This window comes from Eptatretus burgeri, chromosome 4 (genome assembly GCF_056783735.1).
Source record: "Eptatretus burgeri isolate ZD-2024b chromosome 4, Ebu_testis_v1, whole genome shotgun sequence".
NCBI classification, from domain to species: domain Eukaryota; kingdom Metazoa; phylum Chordata; class Myxini; order Myxiniformes; family Myxinidae; genus Eptatretus; species Eptatretus burgeri.
The window spans coordinates 114,295,275-114,315,096 of record NC_140964.1 but is presented as its reverse complement, the minus strand read 5'-3'; the positions used below and the strand labels follow the sequence as shown (position 1 = coordinate 114,315,096).

General features: G+C 40.8%; 1 protein-coding gene across 1 annotated transcript in view; it reads left to right on the top strand.

Annotated features, from left to right (window-relative positions):
* Nucleotides 1-19,822, top strand: part of LOC147028925 (uncharacterized) — a 245,031-nt gene that overhangs the window by 152,542 nt on the left and 72,667 nt on the right. The window contains exons 33-37 of the mRNA XM_085879809.1: nt 2,867-3,040; nt 8,702-8,984; nt 9,799-9,913; nt 18,711-19,040; nt 19,648-19,717. Coding sequence (XP_085735935.1) covers nt 2,867-3,040; nt 8,702-8,984; nt 9,799-9,913; nt 18,711-19,040; nt 19,648-19,717 — 972 coding nt within the window. The remainder of the gene's footprint in view (nt 1-2,866; nt 3,041-8,701; nt 8,985-9,798; nt 9,914-18,710; nt 19,041-19,647; nt 19,718-19,822) is intronic.

Below are 19,822 nucleotides of genomic sequence, written 5' to 3'. Positions count from 1 at the left end.
ATGGGAAAACAACCATAGCTTGGCAACCATTGCACAAGCTTGATGGGACTAGTGGCTTCCTCCTGCATCCAAGATCCTTGAAAGGGAACTCCTTATTATCACAATGCTCACAGCACCTCCTTAGTTTTGACTTCAGGAAAAGTTTGACACTGAGTCTTGTTAATCTCAAGGAATCTGACACTTCCAGAAACTGCTTTCTGCTCAAACTGCCTTGACCTATTGAGCTTAATGATGCCGTAGGTATACTCTCCGTCTTAACAAAAACCAAACATGTAGAATTTATAAAGTGATTGGTGAAGGGCTGTTCCGGTGTTCATTCCAAATGCCTTTTCAAACAACTGATTGCAAGTTTCCCCATGAGGCATTTTCCTCACGCAATAATCGTTCGGTACATGTTTTGATTGGTCACACGAAGTATTCTGAGCAAATCCGAAATAGTCTTTCCAAGACACCAGTGTGTGGAACAAAAAAAATAACTGATTACATTATTTAACTGGAAGGGCACTCAGTAGAGCACATACCTCCACCAGGCAATGCCTGATCTATGAGAACATATCTGGCCAAATACATTTTTGAAATATCACGCCATATATCGTTTTTGGCCCTATCTCTCACTGGTGAAGAAACACTGTAAATATTAAATAATTCTCGTATCCAGATCCGGATTCGGATCTTCACTAAAATCTAATCAATTTGTCATGGTCACACACTCAACATGTCCACCAAGTTTCATCTGAATCTGTCCACCATTGAGATATCGGACCAGAAATGATATATAGCATGATGTCTCAAAAAGTTGTGAAGAATCATTTAATAAATTATCGGATCTGCATTCGTATTTGGATCTTCACCAAAATTGAATCAATTCTTTCTTGTCACACACCCAACCTGTCCATCAAATTTCATCCGGATCCGTCCACAACTTTCTGAGATATCCTGCACATAAACAGACAGACAAACAGACAAAAAAGGGTGACAACATAACCTTCTTCCACTTTCGGTGGCGGAGGTAACAATCTATTGCAATGCCACATCCATCAGAAAATGGGAGGGATCAAATCATTGGGCACCTTCAAGCAGAGTCTTCCATTTGCCATTTTGCAAGGCTCTTTAACGTGATTAGAGGAACTGTTTATGATCTCAGAAAACGTAATCAAACCACTGGATCAACAAGAGATACATGCGAAGATGTGGACGTCGCAGGATAACAGCTCCTGCTCAGGATGGATACATTCACATGACTCCCTGTACCGAGTGATTGCTGCTGGAGGTGAACGTACCCCATATTGAGAGTGTTTCTTCCACGTTGGATCCCTAATGTGAAAACCTTCGCCACAACGCAGCATTATATGATTAAGTCACAATTACATGGACACGTAATTATTCAGCATTGATCTCTATCAAAGGTTTGCACCTCATTTGTGTCCAATGATGTCACTTAAATAATAATTTGCATCAACAACAATTGCATGCTTGGCTTTTATGGCAGAGTATAGATTCATGCAATTCGACAGAATCATCCGTTTGACCAAAATATTATCGTCTTCGTGAGGTTCTGATTTGTAAATCAAAGAATAACCAGTCATTTTTATTTTCATTTACGTCATGCACATAGTAAAATCAGTCATTGTCATCTTATAAGGGATGTGTCATTTGTTAACCTCCGCCACCGAAGATGGACGGAGGTTACTGTTTTCACCCCTGTCTGTTTGTTTGTTTGTTTGTGAACAGTATTACTGAAAAACTCCTGGACGGATTTCGACGAAACTCGGTGGGGGGATTAGGTATGGTCCAAGGATCATGCCATTAGATTTTGGACATGGCCCAAAAAATTTTGAAAAATATTTGAATTTTTGTTTTTGCATTTCCACATGTTTTAAGTGATTTCCAACCCAAAAATAAAAATTTGTTAGAGAAAAACAAGACAGAAATTTTGCATTTCTACATGTTTTAAGTGATTTCCAACCCAAAAAGAAAAATTTGCTAGAGAAAAAAAAGACAGAAATTTTGTATTTCTACATGTTTTAAGTGATTTCCAACCCAAAAATAAAAATTTGTTAGAGAAAAAAAAGACAGAAATTTTGTATTTCTACATGTTTTAAGTGATTTCCAACCCAAAAATAAAAATTTGCTCGAGAAAAAAAAGACAGAAATTTTGCATTTCTACATGTTTTAAGTGATTTCCAACCCAAAAATAAAAATTTGTTAGAGAAAAAAAAGACAGAAATTTTGTATTTCTACATGTTTTAAGTGATTTCCAACCCAAAAATAAAAATTTGTTAGAGAAAAAAAAGACAGAAATTTTGTATTTCTACATGTTTTAAGTGATTTCCAACCCAAAAATAAAAATTTGTTAGAAAAAAAAAAGACAGATATTTTGTATTTCTACATGTTTTAAGTGATTTCCAACCCAAAAATAAAAATTTGTTAGAGAAAAAAAAGACAGAAATTTTGTATTTCTACATGTTTTAAGTGATTTCCAACCCAAAAATAAAAATTTGTTAGAGAAAAAAAAGACAGAAATTTTGTATTTCTACATGTTTTAAGTGATTTCCAACCCAAAAAGAAAAATTTGTTCGAGAAAAAAAGACTTAAATGTTGCAACTTTTTTTTCAAAAAAATTTCGATTTTATTTTTTTGGCCTTTCTACATGCAAGTCGATCTAGTTTAGTTGATTCAATCGTGGTTCAGTAGAGTCTGATCCGTTTTGACCTACAATGAATAGGATATCAGGTTCACTTAAGTGACCCAGCAGTATTGGCGGCGGAGGTTTTGCACTCCACCGAGTGCTCCCCCTCTCGTTCTTTATTGTGACAAGGTTATTAATCTGAAAACAGTGACATGTAGAACAATATGTGCGATGCAGGAATGCTCAATGAAAACGAATTGGCTGGTACCCTGAACGCCATCACTGCGCTGTCTGTATTCATGGTGAATGTGACAGACTGCATTCTACTCGATCGCTTCTGGGGGGTGAGCGATGAGACGTCACTCGACAGCGGGGTCCACAATCTGCAGCTCATAAACAAACACATGGCCAGTGAGTTTGAGACATCGCTGATGCTCTTCTTTTTCATTGTGGAGGCTGCAAATGCCGCTACTTTTACTAAACCATGTTTTGTTATTCCTGATGTCAATTTATTTGCTTTTGTTACATTAGGGATACAATGGAAAATTCCTAACCCTTCCCACAAAACAAACAGGAACAAAATGGCACAAATAATATGATTTGGAATATAATGCAAAAACATTAAGTGTTAAAAGTATGAATGATGAATGATGTCTAAGCCATAAATTTAGCTTTACATTGAGTAAATGAAACATTTCATGTTATGAATTGTTTTTTTTTTTACTGCTTTATTCATATGTAGTTTGTTATATGATCTAGTTCACATTTTTCAACATTGTTGCAGAGATTAAGGCTCATGGAAGAACGGATGACAGAGGGGTGAAATGCTGACATCAACAAAGAAAACAAAAAAGATGTCATGCATAGCGTGATACTTATGAAATCCATAAACAAATTTGCCCTTAAAATACTTGTTCATTGAATTCAATGACCTGATACTTAAACGCTTTTCAAATTTCAAGCCAATGGAATGAAAATTGACAATCTATCTATAATTCCAGCAATGTGTGTGTGTGTGTGTGTGTGTGTGTGTGTGTGTGTGTGTGTGTGTGTGTGTGTGTGTGTGTGTGACCGCTGTTTCTCGACAACCACTGGTCCGATCTAATTGAAACTTGCCAGGTATATTGCTGGTGACCTGATGATGTGCCTTTTCAAGGTTTGATATTAATCGGACAAGTGCTTCCCAAGTTATGGCCATTTATTTACCAACCAATGACAGAACACGTTGCTGCGTAGGCGTGGCCAATGCGCCATTTAGTTCCCAATGACAGGACACGTTGCTGCGAAGGTGTGGCCGTTGGGGAAGAGATCCTCAGCCGCGTTCCCCATTACGGGTTACAACGTATGGACTTCCGGATAGTGATGACTTCATGTATTCTAATAATTTCTCGATTTCTTATGCGCTTTTATAGATAAACACAATGCCCCAATCCAGTCGTCGTTTACGAGAGCGAAGGAACGGCCTGTGTGGTTGTTGTTTCTGGCACACAGTTTGAAAGTACAGTATTTTTTTTTGTTTTGTTTTTTTGCACATACCGCCACGCACGTACGGCCACGTTCGTACGGGCACGTACTAGTTTTATAAATTCGGCCAATGTCAACATTTTGGCCTATGTTCATCTCAAAAAATACTTGTTCGTTGATTTCAATGACCAAACGTACAACTCCTCTTCAAATTTCAAGTCAATCAGATGAAAATTGACAATTTTAGAAACTTGACAAAGTTGTTTACCTTTGGCCTATGTTGACCTTTTGACCTCAAAAAACAACAGGTTTCTTACTTATGACAAACTCGACCAAGTGGTGAAGTTTTGTGAAGATCGGTTTCAAATTGTGACCCGAAGGCGATTGTCAGACAGACAGACAGACAGACAGACAGACAGACAGACAGAATAATGCACAAGGCCAACCAATATACTTGAAAAATCTTCAATTTTCACAAGTCATGAGGGGAACCAGCAGACAATAGATGAAAAAGTGGGCAAGGGACAAACGTAATAATTAGGGACTTGCAGACATGGCAAGAGAACAGTTGGGATAAGTAGGCAAGAAAATAAAATCAACAGACAAGAAAAGCTGACAGCAGGATTGAACAATTGCAGGTGAACTTGAGAGGAGCATTGTTGAGAGAAGAAGATCAAGATCAAGATTAAGAACAAAGGGATGTCATGAGATGGCAATGACTCGTTATCTCAATCGACTGGAGGGAAGAGCATGACGCGACACTCATGGAGGTGATTTCTTCGTCGGGAGAAGGTGGGGAACAAACGAGTGAAGGTGAACAGTTGAATTTGATTTGAGCAATAAGGTACGGTTTGCTGGCTGAGTGACGGTGACCTCAGGGGCTCAAAAAGGTTGAATAACTCAGACGGCACATGGAGCAAGACCAGATATGAGGTGGACAGAAAATTGTGAGACCACCAACTTGTGTGTAGTGGAGATAAAGTAGGCCTTACACCTCAACCACCAGCTAAGTCACTCCAATTGTCTTCACGGCCTTGGATTCAACTGCTTCCAGGGACACGTTGTGTGATCTTGCAGCACCAGATATCAGAGGAGAACTACCATCCATGATACTGTGGGAGAAGGCCTTGTATATTGTTAGAAGCTGAGAACACCGAAGGAACTATTGAGCTGTGCAGAGAATTAAAAACCCCTGCCTGCAGATTGTTAGTGATTGCCTGCATAACATAAAATGTTATGGCAGATTGTTAGTGCACAGAAGACTGCACCTCTGCCAGAGGTTGACTACAGACATAAATTGGAGGGTGAGCTCTGCAGTCTATATTTAGAGACTGGATGTGTGGGACTTGGAGACATGGAATGACATATTCCAGTTGATTCACCAGTTTCTTACTTGCTTCAGATAAGTGGACGAGGACACGGCTGCAGCCTGCTTGTCAATAGTGTGAGGGACTTTGTCACAGGGTGAAGTCATCTACAATGTGATATAGAGTGTTTTCCCAAGAGTCCAAGAGGCTATTAATATACACAACAAACAGGATAGGATGCAGGATACTGCCGTGAGAGAGATCAGCCTACAAGGCAGACAAAGGGTGGACATACGATATCTTCGAGGGCGATGCGTTTCATCTGAGTATTAACAGAGTCCACCTGCTCATCAAGGACAGGATTCTGGATTACATTTGGCAAAAATGTCGTGACTAGGGCTGGGTGCCAGACAGCGTCAAATGCTCAAGAGATGTCCAGTTAGGCAGTTCTGACCTCTTGTTGGATGTTGAGAGCATCGATCCAACGTTTAGTTATCAGAAATAGCATGTTGAGGGTCGAGAGGTCAAATTGATTACTCGGTATGAAGGAGTTGGAGAAAGGATAGGTCGTGAGATCAGCTGAGATTATCGATTCCATCAACCTGCTGATTTATCTGAAAAAGACTATTTATAACCAGTCTGTAGTTCAGTAGGTCTGTCTCCGTGCCCTCCTTACTAAAAGGAAGCAGGTGCACCCACCAAGAAGAATCTGCAGCCATTTGAATGCACAGGTTTTGAGGATGAGTCTGTTGCTGACATCGGGATTCGTTGTTGATTATGCGTCAGATTACCCAGATACTTGTCCACCATTTTCTAACAGTGATCTGAGACTCATCGAGTACCTTGTACAAACAGTATATCACATGCACGACAAAGGCATTAGTAGACATTATTGTACTTTACATGTATTACAAGGACATTAATGGACAATCAACAAACATATATGGTATTTGAAGATAGATTCACCTTCATCGTGAGCCAGGGATTCAGGTGGTAACACCAACAGGCTAACCTCTGGTGAGAATCTCACTAACTTTAGGACTGTAGAGCGAGGGGTGTGGGGTGTGGGTGCATATTTGGGACAAAGGGGGAGGGATTAGGAACCAAGCCTTTTCAGCAAACACACTTCAGGCATTCGTCCTCATCATGAGATGTTTCTATCCTGACTCCTTTCTTGATGTGCAAAGGGAGTGAAGAAGATCATATTCTTGAGACAGCTGTTACCAGTTTCCACCAGATATGGAGGATCAAGAACAAACAAATGTGTGATTTCAGGCAAGTCTGGTGTCAGATTCTTCCTTGTCTCAAGACATATGTACACAGGTTGTGAACCTGGCAAAGTGTTTGCACATTCCCACTGCTAGAATTGACCTTTGAAGCAGAGAAGGCAAGATGCTTTCCAGTTCAAGTCTCACTGCAAGTTTTTTTCAATAATGGCACAAAACCCAAGGAGAAATCACACAAGATGGCATGCAATGAACAGGGAAAATTAAATCTCTATGGTAAAGACTTTCAGATTTTTAATATTCTGTATCATTGTGCAGATGATGTGCTACAAGTTGTGTAGATGTGCTGCTGCTGCTGCTACAAGAACAAGACGGTATTTAACAGTGCAGAGCATTGCTGGGGTATTTGTCTCAGACTCTAGGTGATCCCTTTCGCACAACAAGAGCCACTGAGTACAACCCTCTTATAGATTAAAAACACATCCTCACTATAATTCACGGACCGGCGTTTGTTCATCGAGCTACGACAGTTCTGGGGCGATTGCATCCAGACTTACGACATAGGATCAGCATGAGCCCAATTAATGTATAGGGGTGTCTTATCTTTGCTGGTGGTCTTGGGTGGAGGAGGGAGGGGACACAAATTTTCTACTGCCTCCAGGTGAGAGAGGGTATTACAAATCTCCACCATTTACAGAACAGTATTTCTGTTCCCGCATTTCCCAGTGCAATGAGGTGTTTTGAATTATGAGCAATATGTAGGTTCCTCCTGATGACTCCATCTTTGCTCTTTACTTCTTGGTCTTCCATTTGATTTGCTTCACCTACATATCCCGGGTTATTTTTTATTTTATTTTTTTGGGAGCGATTGAGGCAGTTGTCAGTTACTCATATACCGCCCAAATAAAGGTATGTATCAGAACAACGTGTTGCGTGCTTGGAACAAGATCACCTGTAGGGGCTGGTACTCAGCATGGTGTTATTATAATTCAGCATTTTTTTGTTTTTAATGCAAAATGTATCATCCAATTTCATTGCTGCATGAAGAAGTTTTTGAAATGCCTTAAAATTTACGACATTGATTACAGTAAACATTGATTTGGATAAATACCCCCCTCAAAACCAGCACGGCTAATGGAGGACATGGTACACATTCAGCGTATCAAACCAATTTATGGTTAAATTAAATAACTTTGTCAAACTCTGCCAAAGTGCATGCAACTTGCCCCTGTGGTCTGAGGTGCACAGTAAATATGGAATGTTCTCTTGAAACACGTTTTCCTGTGGCCACAGATGCTACACAGAATGTTTCCATTCTCCATTTATTATGATTTCAATTAGACATCTTTGCTTCAATTCCCAGTGATGTCATTGAAGAGATATGTTCGAAGTGATAAGGTACAATCTATATTTAAATGCTCACTCACTCACTCACTCACTCACACTGACACACACCAATTACAATTTTCCCCTTCCCCTTTCCTTCCTGCTACTTCTTGAGGAGGGATAGGAGGCGAGGAGTCCGTTCGGAATTTGGTGCAGGCTAATTGACAATTTCAATGGAGTTGTAATCAACCCACTATTTCCGAATAATATACTGAATTTTAAGAACATCCAAATTGCTCATGTTAGAACAACGAAAAGTTTATTGCTCTCCAATGATAAATAATGACAACACAATCAGGAGCATCTTCACTTTAATTCAGTTTCGACACGTCATACCAGATTTGTATCGTAATTGTTGGAGTGTCTGCTCTGCGTCTGGAAGGTCTGCGGTTCGAACTTCGGCTAAGTCATATGAAAGAGTTTTAAAATGATATGTGCTGCTTCCTTGCTTGATGCTCAGCATTTAAAAAGGATAGAGCATGGACAAGCAACCAAATGTTGGAAACTATTATTCCGAATTGACCCCTCCTGCTTGTAAGTTCTTTGGAAGGGAACTCTTGTTATAACAGAGTAAATTGAGAAAACTTTTTGGCAAAAATGAAAGATGTAAAAAAAAAAAAAAAAAATCACGTTTTTTTTTTTTCTTCTTTTTCGTTTGTTATCTAAACTCTCCCTCCTTTCCTTATAAGGTATCATCTTCCACGAAGTTCCGTCCAACAAGACGCCATCTCGACGCCTCAACTACACATTACGCCTCGGCATCAACAGCGTAATGCCTACGGACAGACTGCAAGACCTTCTTTGGAAAATAGGGCCAGTCACAGAGAACTCAAAAATGACCTATCAATGGCCATTCCTGCCCCTCCAAGATATGTTGGAACGTGCTGCTGTGGAAGTCCTCACGGACAGTCCAGTTGATGAGCCCCTTGTACAGACCCAACCTTTCCCTTTCCCCTGCCACGCCGTGGATCGGTAATTCAAAAGCATGTGCACTGCAGTATTAATAATCAGTGGAATTACCAATGTTGTACACCTTATTTGGGATGAAATTATCTGTTGAACAGTATTATTAATTATTGCCTTTTTTTCAAGATTCATACACTGCACTTTTCCTCAATACTACCAAAAAGCACTCCAAAACGTTTTGGGATGGCTGGAGGTTTACACATTTATTCTTATTTTTGAAGAATGAGTGTGGGAGGGTGTTGTAAGAAACAATTTTGCATGAATGGCTCACTATCGTACACCATTCCAGGTTATTGTTGACGGATGTTGGTGGAAACAAACGACTATTGTTTTGATTTCATGCATGGATGCATTGAACTGGCTGTACAGTTTGATTATTTAAATATTAATTACTGTAGTCATTGAATCCAAACAATATCACAATTTCATCGAAAATTTACTCCACTCCTTTCCCCCTTTTTATTTTAATTTTCCCATTCCCTTCCTGCTACTCAACTACTTATGTGCAATGTGTCCATACATATCTTTTGGCTGTCTGTTCTCTTTTGACCTTGCTGTTAGTCTGTGAACCTCCTAACCTCAGTCATTTATAGGTCCTCCATGATCTGAGGCTTCTGTATGTATGTATGTGTGTTTATGTATGTACATATATATATATATATATATATATATATATATATATATATATATATATATATATATTTCAGGCTTGATGGGCCTAATGGCCTCCTCTTGCATTGAAGTTCCTCATATGGGAACTTGTATCTTCAATTTTTGACTCACCCATTCCCTTCTTTGTTTCCTGCCTTTTGCACATCAGATTTGTGCAAGATGTTGGCCTGTCACTTCCCCTCATGATGATTCTAGCCTGGGTCCTGGTCATACCTTATACCGTAAAGTGCCTCGTTGAAGAAAAAGAGATGCAAGTGAAGCAGGTGAGTACTTCATCTGCTGTGATGAGGAGCATGACATGACCACACCTAATCTGAAAGTTGAAACCTAACCTGCGGGAGTTTTCTTCACTCAAAACATGATTAGTTGTGAATAAATGAAATGAATATACAGTATAAACAAAATCCTGAGATTTGTGGTTTCACAAAACATGAAATGACTGCCAAAAATGAAGTGTAGTTCTTCAATACTATTTTGTCCAAAGAGGAAATTTGCCAGATTTCCACCAATAAGCTGTTTTACCTTACTCATGGGCCCATTGGTCCATTGGACCAAATTTTTTGTTGGTCTTCATGGCCTTGTTGCACACCCGCGTGCTGTACTGCTTGAGTATTAGTTTGCCTTTCACCAAGCCCAGATGTGCTTGGGCTAGGGTGGGGATTATACATTCGTTATTATTATTGCCAAATGACACTACTGTTCTTATTGTTGTTATTATTATTAGTATTAATGTATGGTTTGTTACAATGGTGTCATTATTTTTGTTATTGATTTTGAATGCCATGCCACGGAAGGACCGATCAAGTTGCTCTATACACCTTAACATGGCGTGCGTTTACAAAATGGGAAATTTTCCGGGTTCTTTGTAATCAATTAACCGCATCAACTCAAGAGGTCAAGACGATCATTTTGGTACATCAGAATGCTCCAGAAGGAGTCCACAAAAAACATTCCCCACACACACACACACGTCATTTTTTCATTTTCTGTTTTTAACAATTCACACACACACACACACGCACACGCACACACACACGTGCACATGCACACACACACACGCACGCTCGCACGCACACACACACACACACACACACACACACACACACACGCTCACACGCACGCACACACACACACACACACGCGCACACACACACACACACACACACACGCACACACACACGTGCACACACACATGCACACACACACACACACACACACACACACACACACACACACACACACACAATCAATTGTGCAGTATCGTCTATTCCTGAAATACAATATTGTTATGTTTGTTGGGTCGATGGAGGAACTTCATCATAAAGGTGTGATTGTATAGTGTCGCCTGGTCCATGGATGAGCAGGAGCCATCTCGATGTAATTTAAGTCAGGAAACTGTCAGCTTAAGTCGTTATGTGTCAACACACGGGGGGGGGGGGGGAGGTTGGTGCTGTGTTAATTAGGTAGGGATTAAGGTCAATTTCTCCCACTATGTGATTGCCCCCTGTGACCTTTTCCTATGATTTTGCATTGATAAGACCGGCGATAAAAAGGAATCACATCCTTAAAACAACTACCGAGCAGAACGTTCCAAGCAGGCAAAAAATATACCCGCCTCCAGGAATGACAACTAACAAACCATGCCCCTGGGGTGGATGACGGATGGGCGTGAGGTCATAAGGTTCAGGGGAGAGGATAGTTGTGTGAGGTATGCGATTGGAGGCAAAAGGATCCAGCTCGCTGGCTTCCCCTCGACACGTTGAAGGCTGCACGATTCTCGTGTTCGTGCTGAGGTGAATTTTCTCACGTGCTGGAGCAAGACGCGATCCATTATTGTTCGGCAGAGTCGTGAAGCATGTACGTTTCTGAGGAAGGAAGAAGAGCATGCCTCGTTGAATTATCACGGGGCCTCAGAAATTGTCTCGTCGTATAGTCGAGGAGGAAGGGGAGCGATCGTGGTGAACGGACCTGGTGCATGAGAGGAACGGTCAGCACGTTCGATCATGAAAATAAGCTGCATGGCGTTTTCTGAGCCCTGGTGTTGAGTATCAACAACGGAATTGCCTCCTGTACGTTTCCCACCGAGAGAGCGGCCTGGCGCCATTTTGTGAGCTTCCCGTGCAGGACAACGTCGTTCGATCATCAAGTTCTAAAAGAACATCTCTGGACAAAGCATAGCGCCGGAATAAAGGAGGTATTTTTCTTTTGTTTTATCTTTCCCCTTGTCCGTTTTTGTAACTGTGTGTAGAGGTGCCTCAACTTTAGGCTGTAAATTATCTCACGTTTTATTACCTTATGCTTTGATTTATTTTCATCATTACGCTTTGATTTATTCCTATTATGAATCCTTGATTTATGTCCATAAAACTCTGATTTCTTAAAGATTCCTTGTGTCTGTCTAATCATTGTGGGTTTGAGTATAAACCCTTGTCCTCCATCCTGGTGAATGCATCTGGTAGTGCCTTGCCGCCCTCCCGTCGAGCACATGCGCTATAATCTCCAAGGATCACGTGTTCACCTCTTTGGTAGAACTGTTCGGCTATCCATCCAGGCCAGTCTTAACCCCCTGGACATGACAATATAATTTCAAGGATTGCTATAAACTAGTATGTGCCCATACGTGCGTGCCCGTATGTGCAAATTTTTTTTTTAATTGTGACGTCAATCGTGACGTCATAGCACCATGTCCTGTCACTGGTTTGGTAAATAAATGGCCATAACTTGGGAACCACTTGTCCGATTAATATTAAACCTTGAAAAGGCACATCCACAGGGCCCCAGCAACATACCTGGCAAGTTTCAATTAGATCGGACCAGAGATTGTCGAGAAACAGCGGTTGCACACACACACACACACACACACACACACACACACACACACACACACACACACACACACACACACACACACACACACACACACACACACACACAGACACACAGAGATTGCTGGAATTATTATTGCTATAAATGATGTAAACCTCAAAACATAGTTCCCTTACCCAAAGTAAGAACCTTAACCTGTTAGCAAATTAATGGTTTTCCAACTGCCCGAATCATCAGCTGTGCACCGTTCTTCCTCAAGGTTTCGATCCTTTCAGCCGAGAACCTCTCCAAACGGCAGATCCACAACTTAGGTCACAGATCCACATCTGTAGATCCACCACCTTGGTCATGGACCTACATCAGTAGATCCACAACTTCAGTTGCGTCCAGGCAGTCAGTCAACCCATCAATGCAACATCACAAAATAGACTTTACTCATGAGGGGATTTAATGTATTATCACACATTCCATAACATGATAATACATTAAATCATGCACATATTACCATAAATATAACATGTCCACCAACAAACCCGACCACCACACTCACCTCGAGATCAAACTGTTGTTCAAATATTCAAATGGTTATTTCTAAACGTTTTTTTTATTTTATTTAACTGCTTCCTTGTCTCCGAGCAACCACTGAAATGGGTTTAAATGGTTTAAATATCTATTTTTCAAATAATGTATTTTTTATAAATATCTCGTCAATAATATTTTTTAGTATTCGTATTGTATTTCACTAATTCTGTTTGGTGTCGTTTTATGATCTTAAAGAAAACTTGTTTTAATCTGTTCACTGAAGCTCCCTGTGTTAGTCCACATCTGACAAGTTGTTTTAATCTATTGACAAGTTCAGTGGTGTGTGTGTGTGTGTGTGTGTGTGTGTGTGTGTGTGTGTGTGTGTGTGTGTGTGTGTGTGTGTGTGTGTGTGTGTGTGTGTGTGTGTGTGTGTGTGTGTGTGTGTGTGTGTGTGTGTGTGGTTGCTCTCACAATCCTAATTATTTCACCTGCAACTGGACCATAGAATAGCTTGGAAGGAAGATTGCTGTCTAAAGGCCCAGTCACACCTTGACGTTTTAGCCAACATATGCCGATTTTTTAATTTTTTTTCTAAAACGCTGGCACACGTTGAATACGTTCTGGGTAAGTTTTGGTAACATTGAGAGCATGCTGAAAAACACTGCCATACGTCGTTGTACGTTGGCTTTAAACGTTGTACTTTTTGGTTGTCCTCAAATTTTTTCATGCTTGAAATTTCACGACGTATGCCGGCGTATGACTCACACGTTCCGCTACGCTGGCCACAAGTTGTATGCACGGTCTGCGATCGTTGACAGACGTCAACACACGTTACTTGTAAGTTAATCATAAGTTGAGACACGCCGAGGTAATGTTTAGCGTACCCGAAACTTATTTCTAACCTATGATTAACGTGTTGTTGGCACGTTACGCGATCGTTGCCACACATCGACAGACGTTACTTTTAAGTTACTCATAGGCTGAAAGACATCGGTATAATGGATCGTCCTTGCGTCAGCGTCTACGGCCACGGCCAGGACACTTATTTGCAGCATTCTTCAAACTTTTCTTCGGCATGACGAGGATGTTCACACTTCGATGTCTTGCTTGGCTATGATTCCAATTGTCCATCGGCAGCGTCTATTTAAAATAGTCGAGTTTGAACGTTTTAACACGTTCAGAAGAAACGCTTCAAATTTCCAAACCCCAGCGTCAAAAAACAAAGGCGAGTGACAGCAATTTAAATCGTTCATTGTAAACAATGAAAATAGTTGAGTGGTACCGTTTAAAAGTCGTTGAGTGTAAAAAAAATCCAATTGTTGAGCGCAAGCGTCTACTTTCAATAGTGGGGTTTGAGCGATTTAGCACGTTCAATAGAAACGATTAAAATTTCCGAGCGCCAGCGTAAAAAAACAAAGGCGAGTGACAGCAATTTAAATCGTTCATTGTAAACAATGAAAATAGTTGAGTGGTACCGTTTAAAAGTCGTTGAGTGTAAAAAAAATCCAATTGTTGAGAACAAGCGTCTACATTCAATAGTGGAGATGCAGCCATTTAAATCGTTGAGTGGCAGCCTATGAACCTAGCCGTGGACACGCGGACGCAAGGACGATCCATCATAACCCACACCCTCCCCCTCACACTCACCTACTACTGCCAACATGAACAAACTACTACTAATACTAATACTAATACTAATACTAATACTGATACTGATACTGATACTGATACTGTTCCTGCTGACATGGACATCGACTCAAAAAGGACTCGAAAACACTGTTGGGTTCCCCTTTTATGAGCAGCATTTTTATATACCAATTCCCAAAACCGCTGGGAACACGTCTTTATATGGCAGTTGTAAGCTAGAAACACGTTAATTTATTTTTTTTGTCGACCGGAAGACGTCATTGGAATACGTCTACATACGTCGATGTGTGTTGGGACTACGTAAAGAATTGGTTCAAAGCACGTCAAACATAAGTTAGAAATTAGTTTTGCGTAAAAAAGACATTACCACGACGTGTTTTGACTTATGAGTAGCTTATAAGTAGCCTTTGTGGACGTGTGTAAGCGTCCACATATCGTGTGTAAAACTTATCCCCATCGCATGCGGAACGTGTGTCATACGCCGTGTACGTTGTAAAATTTTGAACATGTTTAAAATTTCTTGACGTACTCTACTTACTACGACGTATGATAGCGTACTTTAGCGTTCTACTCACGTATACCAAACTTACTCATACCGTATTTAACGTGCCCCAACGTTTTAGACACATTTTTCTTAGGTCGGCATACGCTGGCAAGATCGCCAAGGTGTGACCGCGATGTTGACACTTCCATTTCTACGGCAGTTATGATTCGAATCGTTGTGCGTCAGCCTTTTAATTGGCTATGTCACGACATCGTCGGTGATGCATGCAACGCGCTATGCCTAAGTTAGACTATCGTTGGGCATCGGTTGTGTAGGCCAACAACAGGTTCAGCATTCGTTGGTATAAGTTATCTATAACACAACGAAACGTTCTGTGTCTGTTACCAATGCGTTATACATAAGACCAAGTCGCTATGAATACGTCCGAATCTTTAAAAAAAAAACATCAAAAGTTCAACGTAAGCCAGCGTTTTACATACATTTTAATACGTTGCCATCGCTGGCTAAACGTCAAGGTGTGACCGGGCCTTAAGGTTTGATAACATTGAGAGCACGCTGAAAAACACTGCCATACGTCGTTGTACGCTGGCTTTAAACGTTGTACTTTTCGGTTGTCCTCAACTTTTCCATGCTTGAAATTTTAAGACTTATGCCAGCGTATGACTCACACGTTCCGCTACGCTGGCCACAAGTTGTAGGCACTTCACGTGATCGTTGACACACGTCGACACACGTTACTTGTAAGTTACTTATAAGTCGAAACACGTCGAGGTAATGTTTAGCGTACCCGAAACTTATTTCTAACCTATGAGTAACGTGTTGTACTCACGTTACGCGATCGGTGACACACATCGACACACGTTACTTGTAAGGTACTCATAAGTCGAAACACATCAAGGTAATGGTTAGCGTCAGTGTTCCAGAATCCTGGTTTTATTTTTTTTATTTTTTTTTTCTTCCTTCCTTCGGTATGATGGTGATTTTGACACTTTGATTTCTAGTGCGGTTATAATATAATATAATTAATAGGCTGCCGCTCAACGATTTAAATCATAACCGCACTGGACACTGAACACCGTCATACCGAAGAAGAAAAAACCGGGAGTCTGGAACACTGACGCTAACCATTACCTTGACGTGTTTCGACTTATGAGCACCTTTCAAGTAACGTGTGTCGATGTGTGTCAACGATCGCGTAACGTGCGTACAACTTATTCCCATCGCATGTGGAGCGTGTGTCATACGGCAAGTACATCGTAAAATTTTCAACATGTTTAAAATTACAAGACGTACTCCACTTACTACGACGTATGATAGCGTACTTTAGCGTTCTATTCACGCAAACCAAACTTACCCATACCGTATTCGACGTGCGCCAGCATTTAAGACGCATTTTTCAGAGGTCGGCATACGCTGGCAAGATCGCCAAGGTGTGACTGCGATGTTGACACTTCCATTTCTGCGGCGGTTATGATTTGAATCGTTATGATTTGAATCGTTGTGTGGCAGCCTTTTAATAACCTACGCCACGTCATCGTCGGTGATGCGTGCAGCGCGCTATGCCTAAGTTAGACTATCGTTGGGCATAGGTTGTGAAGGCCGACAACAGGTTCAGCATTCGTTGGTATAAGTTATCTATAACACAACGAAACGTTCTGTGTTCGTTACTAATACGTTGTGCATAAGACCAAGTCGCTATGAATACGTCCGAATCTTTAAAAAAAACATCAAAAGTTCAACGTAAGCCAGCGTTTTACATACATTTTAAGACGTTGCCATTGCTGGCTAAAACGTCAAGGTGTGACTGGGCCTTAAGAAAGGCATTCATACAATGTGGAATGGAAAAGGATCTCATTTATCAAATCGCACGCACGTACGCACGCACGCACGCACGCACGCACGCACGCACGCACGCACGCACGCACGCACATTTCGAGTGGATTTGCCTCAAAATTGGTTCATATCAAGTTGAATCCTAAAATTTTATCTTTTCCACTGATGCATTGCTATATGGGCAGCCCAGAAGAGGTCAAGCCCCACTTGTTGTCTGTCTGTCTGTCTGTCTTTGTTTTTACATTTACAACAGGCGACAATGCTATGTACATTCTCCTTTGATTATTTGACTATTTTTGGGGATATGGAGTTGGGTAAAGGGATTATATTGAGTTGCCTTTTGAAAGATATTGATGTTTTTTTGTTATCTTTTGTTTTGTTTTTCTCAAAAAAGCATGTTTTCATTTTTTATCATTTGTACATGTATCGACATTTATTTTCATATTTTTCTTAATTTTTTGCTTTTTTCTGTACTCAATCGAGGCTCTGGGATAAGCCGAAGGGAGTGTCGAAATGACAGGCTCGATTTGTTTATACAGTACTCGTACATCGTTGCCTTTATTCGGCAAGAACAGGACAACCTGTAACAATGTCGGGCTAAGGTATGCAACACAGATGTGTATCTAAGCCCAACACACAATGCAACAAGCATAATAATAATATACATTATACAACGAGAAAGAATAACAAGTAAAAGGCCAACCATCGTCGGTTCGGCAACGATATAACCACACAAGACCGTGCAGTAGACATCTTGAATAACACAGTGAACTATGGGTATTGGAAGGATCTGTAATTACAACCTATGACAGTACAGGGGACCTGGAATGGCAATCTATAATACAATCTATGACAGGCTCATGGGAGAGCAAGGTGACAAAGGGTTTGAACTGTCAGTTGGGTAACTCTTGAGCACAATAACTCCATAAGCAAAATAATTAACAGGAAAAAAGGAGAGGGGGGAGTAAAGGAAACACTACAACCTGCAAGTAAGAACGTGGGGTTAGGAAGGGTAAATGGTGGTCATAATGATCACAGTTAAAGATGGGGGATTGCATGTGTTGCACTCCCTGCTTGAAGTCAGGAACAAAAGAGTTGAGGCGCACAATCAGCCTGAATTTTTGAAGTTTGACCAGGAGGGGGTTATTGGAAGATTGCATACATCTAAGAGCTGTTGACTGGGATGGTCAGAGGTTGAGAGAGCAGATGGAACTAAACCAGAGAGGAAGTACAAAAGAGAGAGACCACTAACCTGCCTGTGATGTGAGAACAGCCAACCTTGTGCTCCGGCCTCATCGTGCGAGATTCCAATAATGTTGAAAGCTTTAGATAGCACAGGATGCAAGATAGACAGATGTGTAGCGGGGGTCACAGCTGATTGAGGAGACCAGTATATGTCATTGAGCTATGGACAAAGGCCTTGTCGACTTTGAGTGCTGCAATTTTTCAAAGATGGACCTGGATCGTTCAATGATGCTCAGTGTAGGGAGGCCAGTTTTGTGACATGGGCAACCCAGGGGAGGTCCAGTCCCACTGGTTGTCTGTTACTTAGCATGTGAAATGGAGCACAACATTTCAGTACACTTTGCTTTGATTATATTTGTTGTAGTCATAGCAGGTTAAGAAAAATACCATCAACATTATGAATGGTAATACTCTTCACCGACATTAATATAATACAATACAAACAACACAAATAATAATGCATATTCCCCTTTATCCCACAGTACTTGCAGATGATGGGTGTACTTCCTCCCAGCCGTTTCCTGACATGGCTCCTCACCAAAAGCATTTCCATTATATTCATCAGTTGCCTGCTTTCTGCCATTCTCAAGGCTAGTCAAACACTATTCAACAGTGATGGCCTAATCATCTTTTTCCTCTTTCTCACCTTTGGACTGTCCAATTTATCACTGTCCTACCTCATTGCCTCCCTGCATTCACGGGCCAGCATCGCTGCCCTCACTGGCTGCTTCATCTACATCCTCAGCTTCTTCCCATACATGTCTCTTACATCCATCAACATAAAAGTGCCCATGTGGATCGAAGGCATATCGGTAGGTCCACTGTTACATTGATACTTATCACACACTTCTTGTCAGTCCATACACTTGTTGCTTGCATCTCGATTAATCGGTTTTTCATTTGACGTTTGGCAAGAAATTTCTACTTCAAGCTAATTATCAAAGGATGTACAATTTCTTTATCAATGGCTGGAAATTACCCCAAGGCATTAGATAGTTTTGTTCATATACTTGTGTCATCTGAACCTGTTTATGGTCATCTTTCTTCATCACTACCAGGACAAGCTTGTCCTTTGCACACATGGCAGCAGGTTTTGCTCTCAGGATCCCTTCTGCCTTCGAGCTGTATTCATTTTGACACAGATCCTGTTTCTGGTGTCAATGCGATATTGTGTCACACCATATTGTACCTGTCTGTGGTTGTTTGGTTCATTATTATAGTTTGTGTGGTCGTTTAAACTTGCTCCTTGTTGAGCAGATATGTGAAAGTGTTATTCAAAGCGAGTGGTTCAAGCCACTCGCCTTGGAGCAAAATAAAACCAACTTTAACCTCTCAACATGTTGATTATCTATTTGAGCTGAATGGTTGTATAATAAAGTATTTTGTCGTGTATTTAACTTATTTCTCTTTTTGTTCCAGTGTTTGCTCTCACCAACTGCTTTGAGCTATGCCTTTAAAGTCATTGTACATTATGAGGAGGTGGGTGTAGGTGAGTCCCTCAAATGCTAAACAAGTATTTCATTATTCCAGCATTGCCACACTTACCATTGCTCATTCCCCATCGACATCTCTAAAATATCTTATATGTATAGTC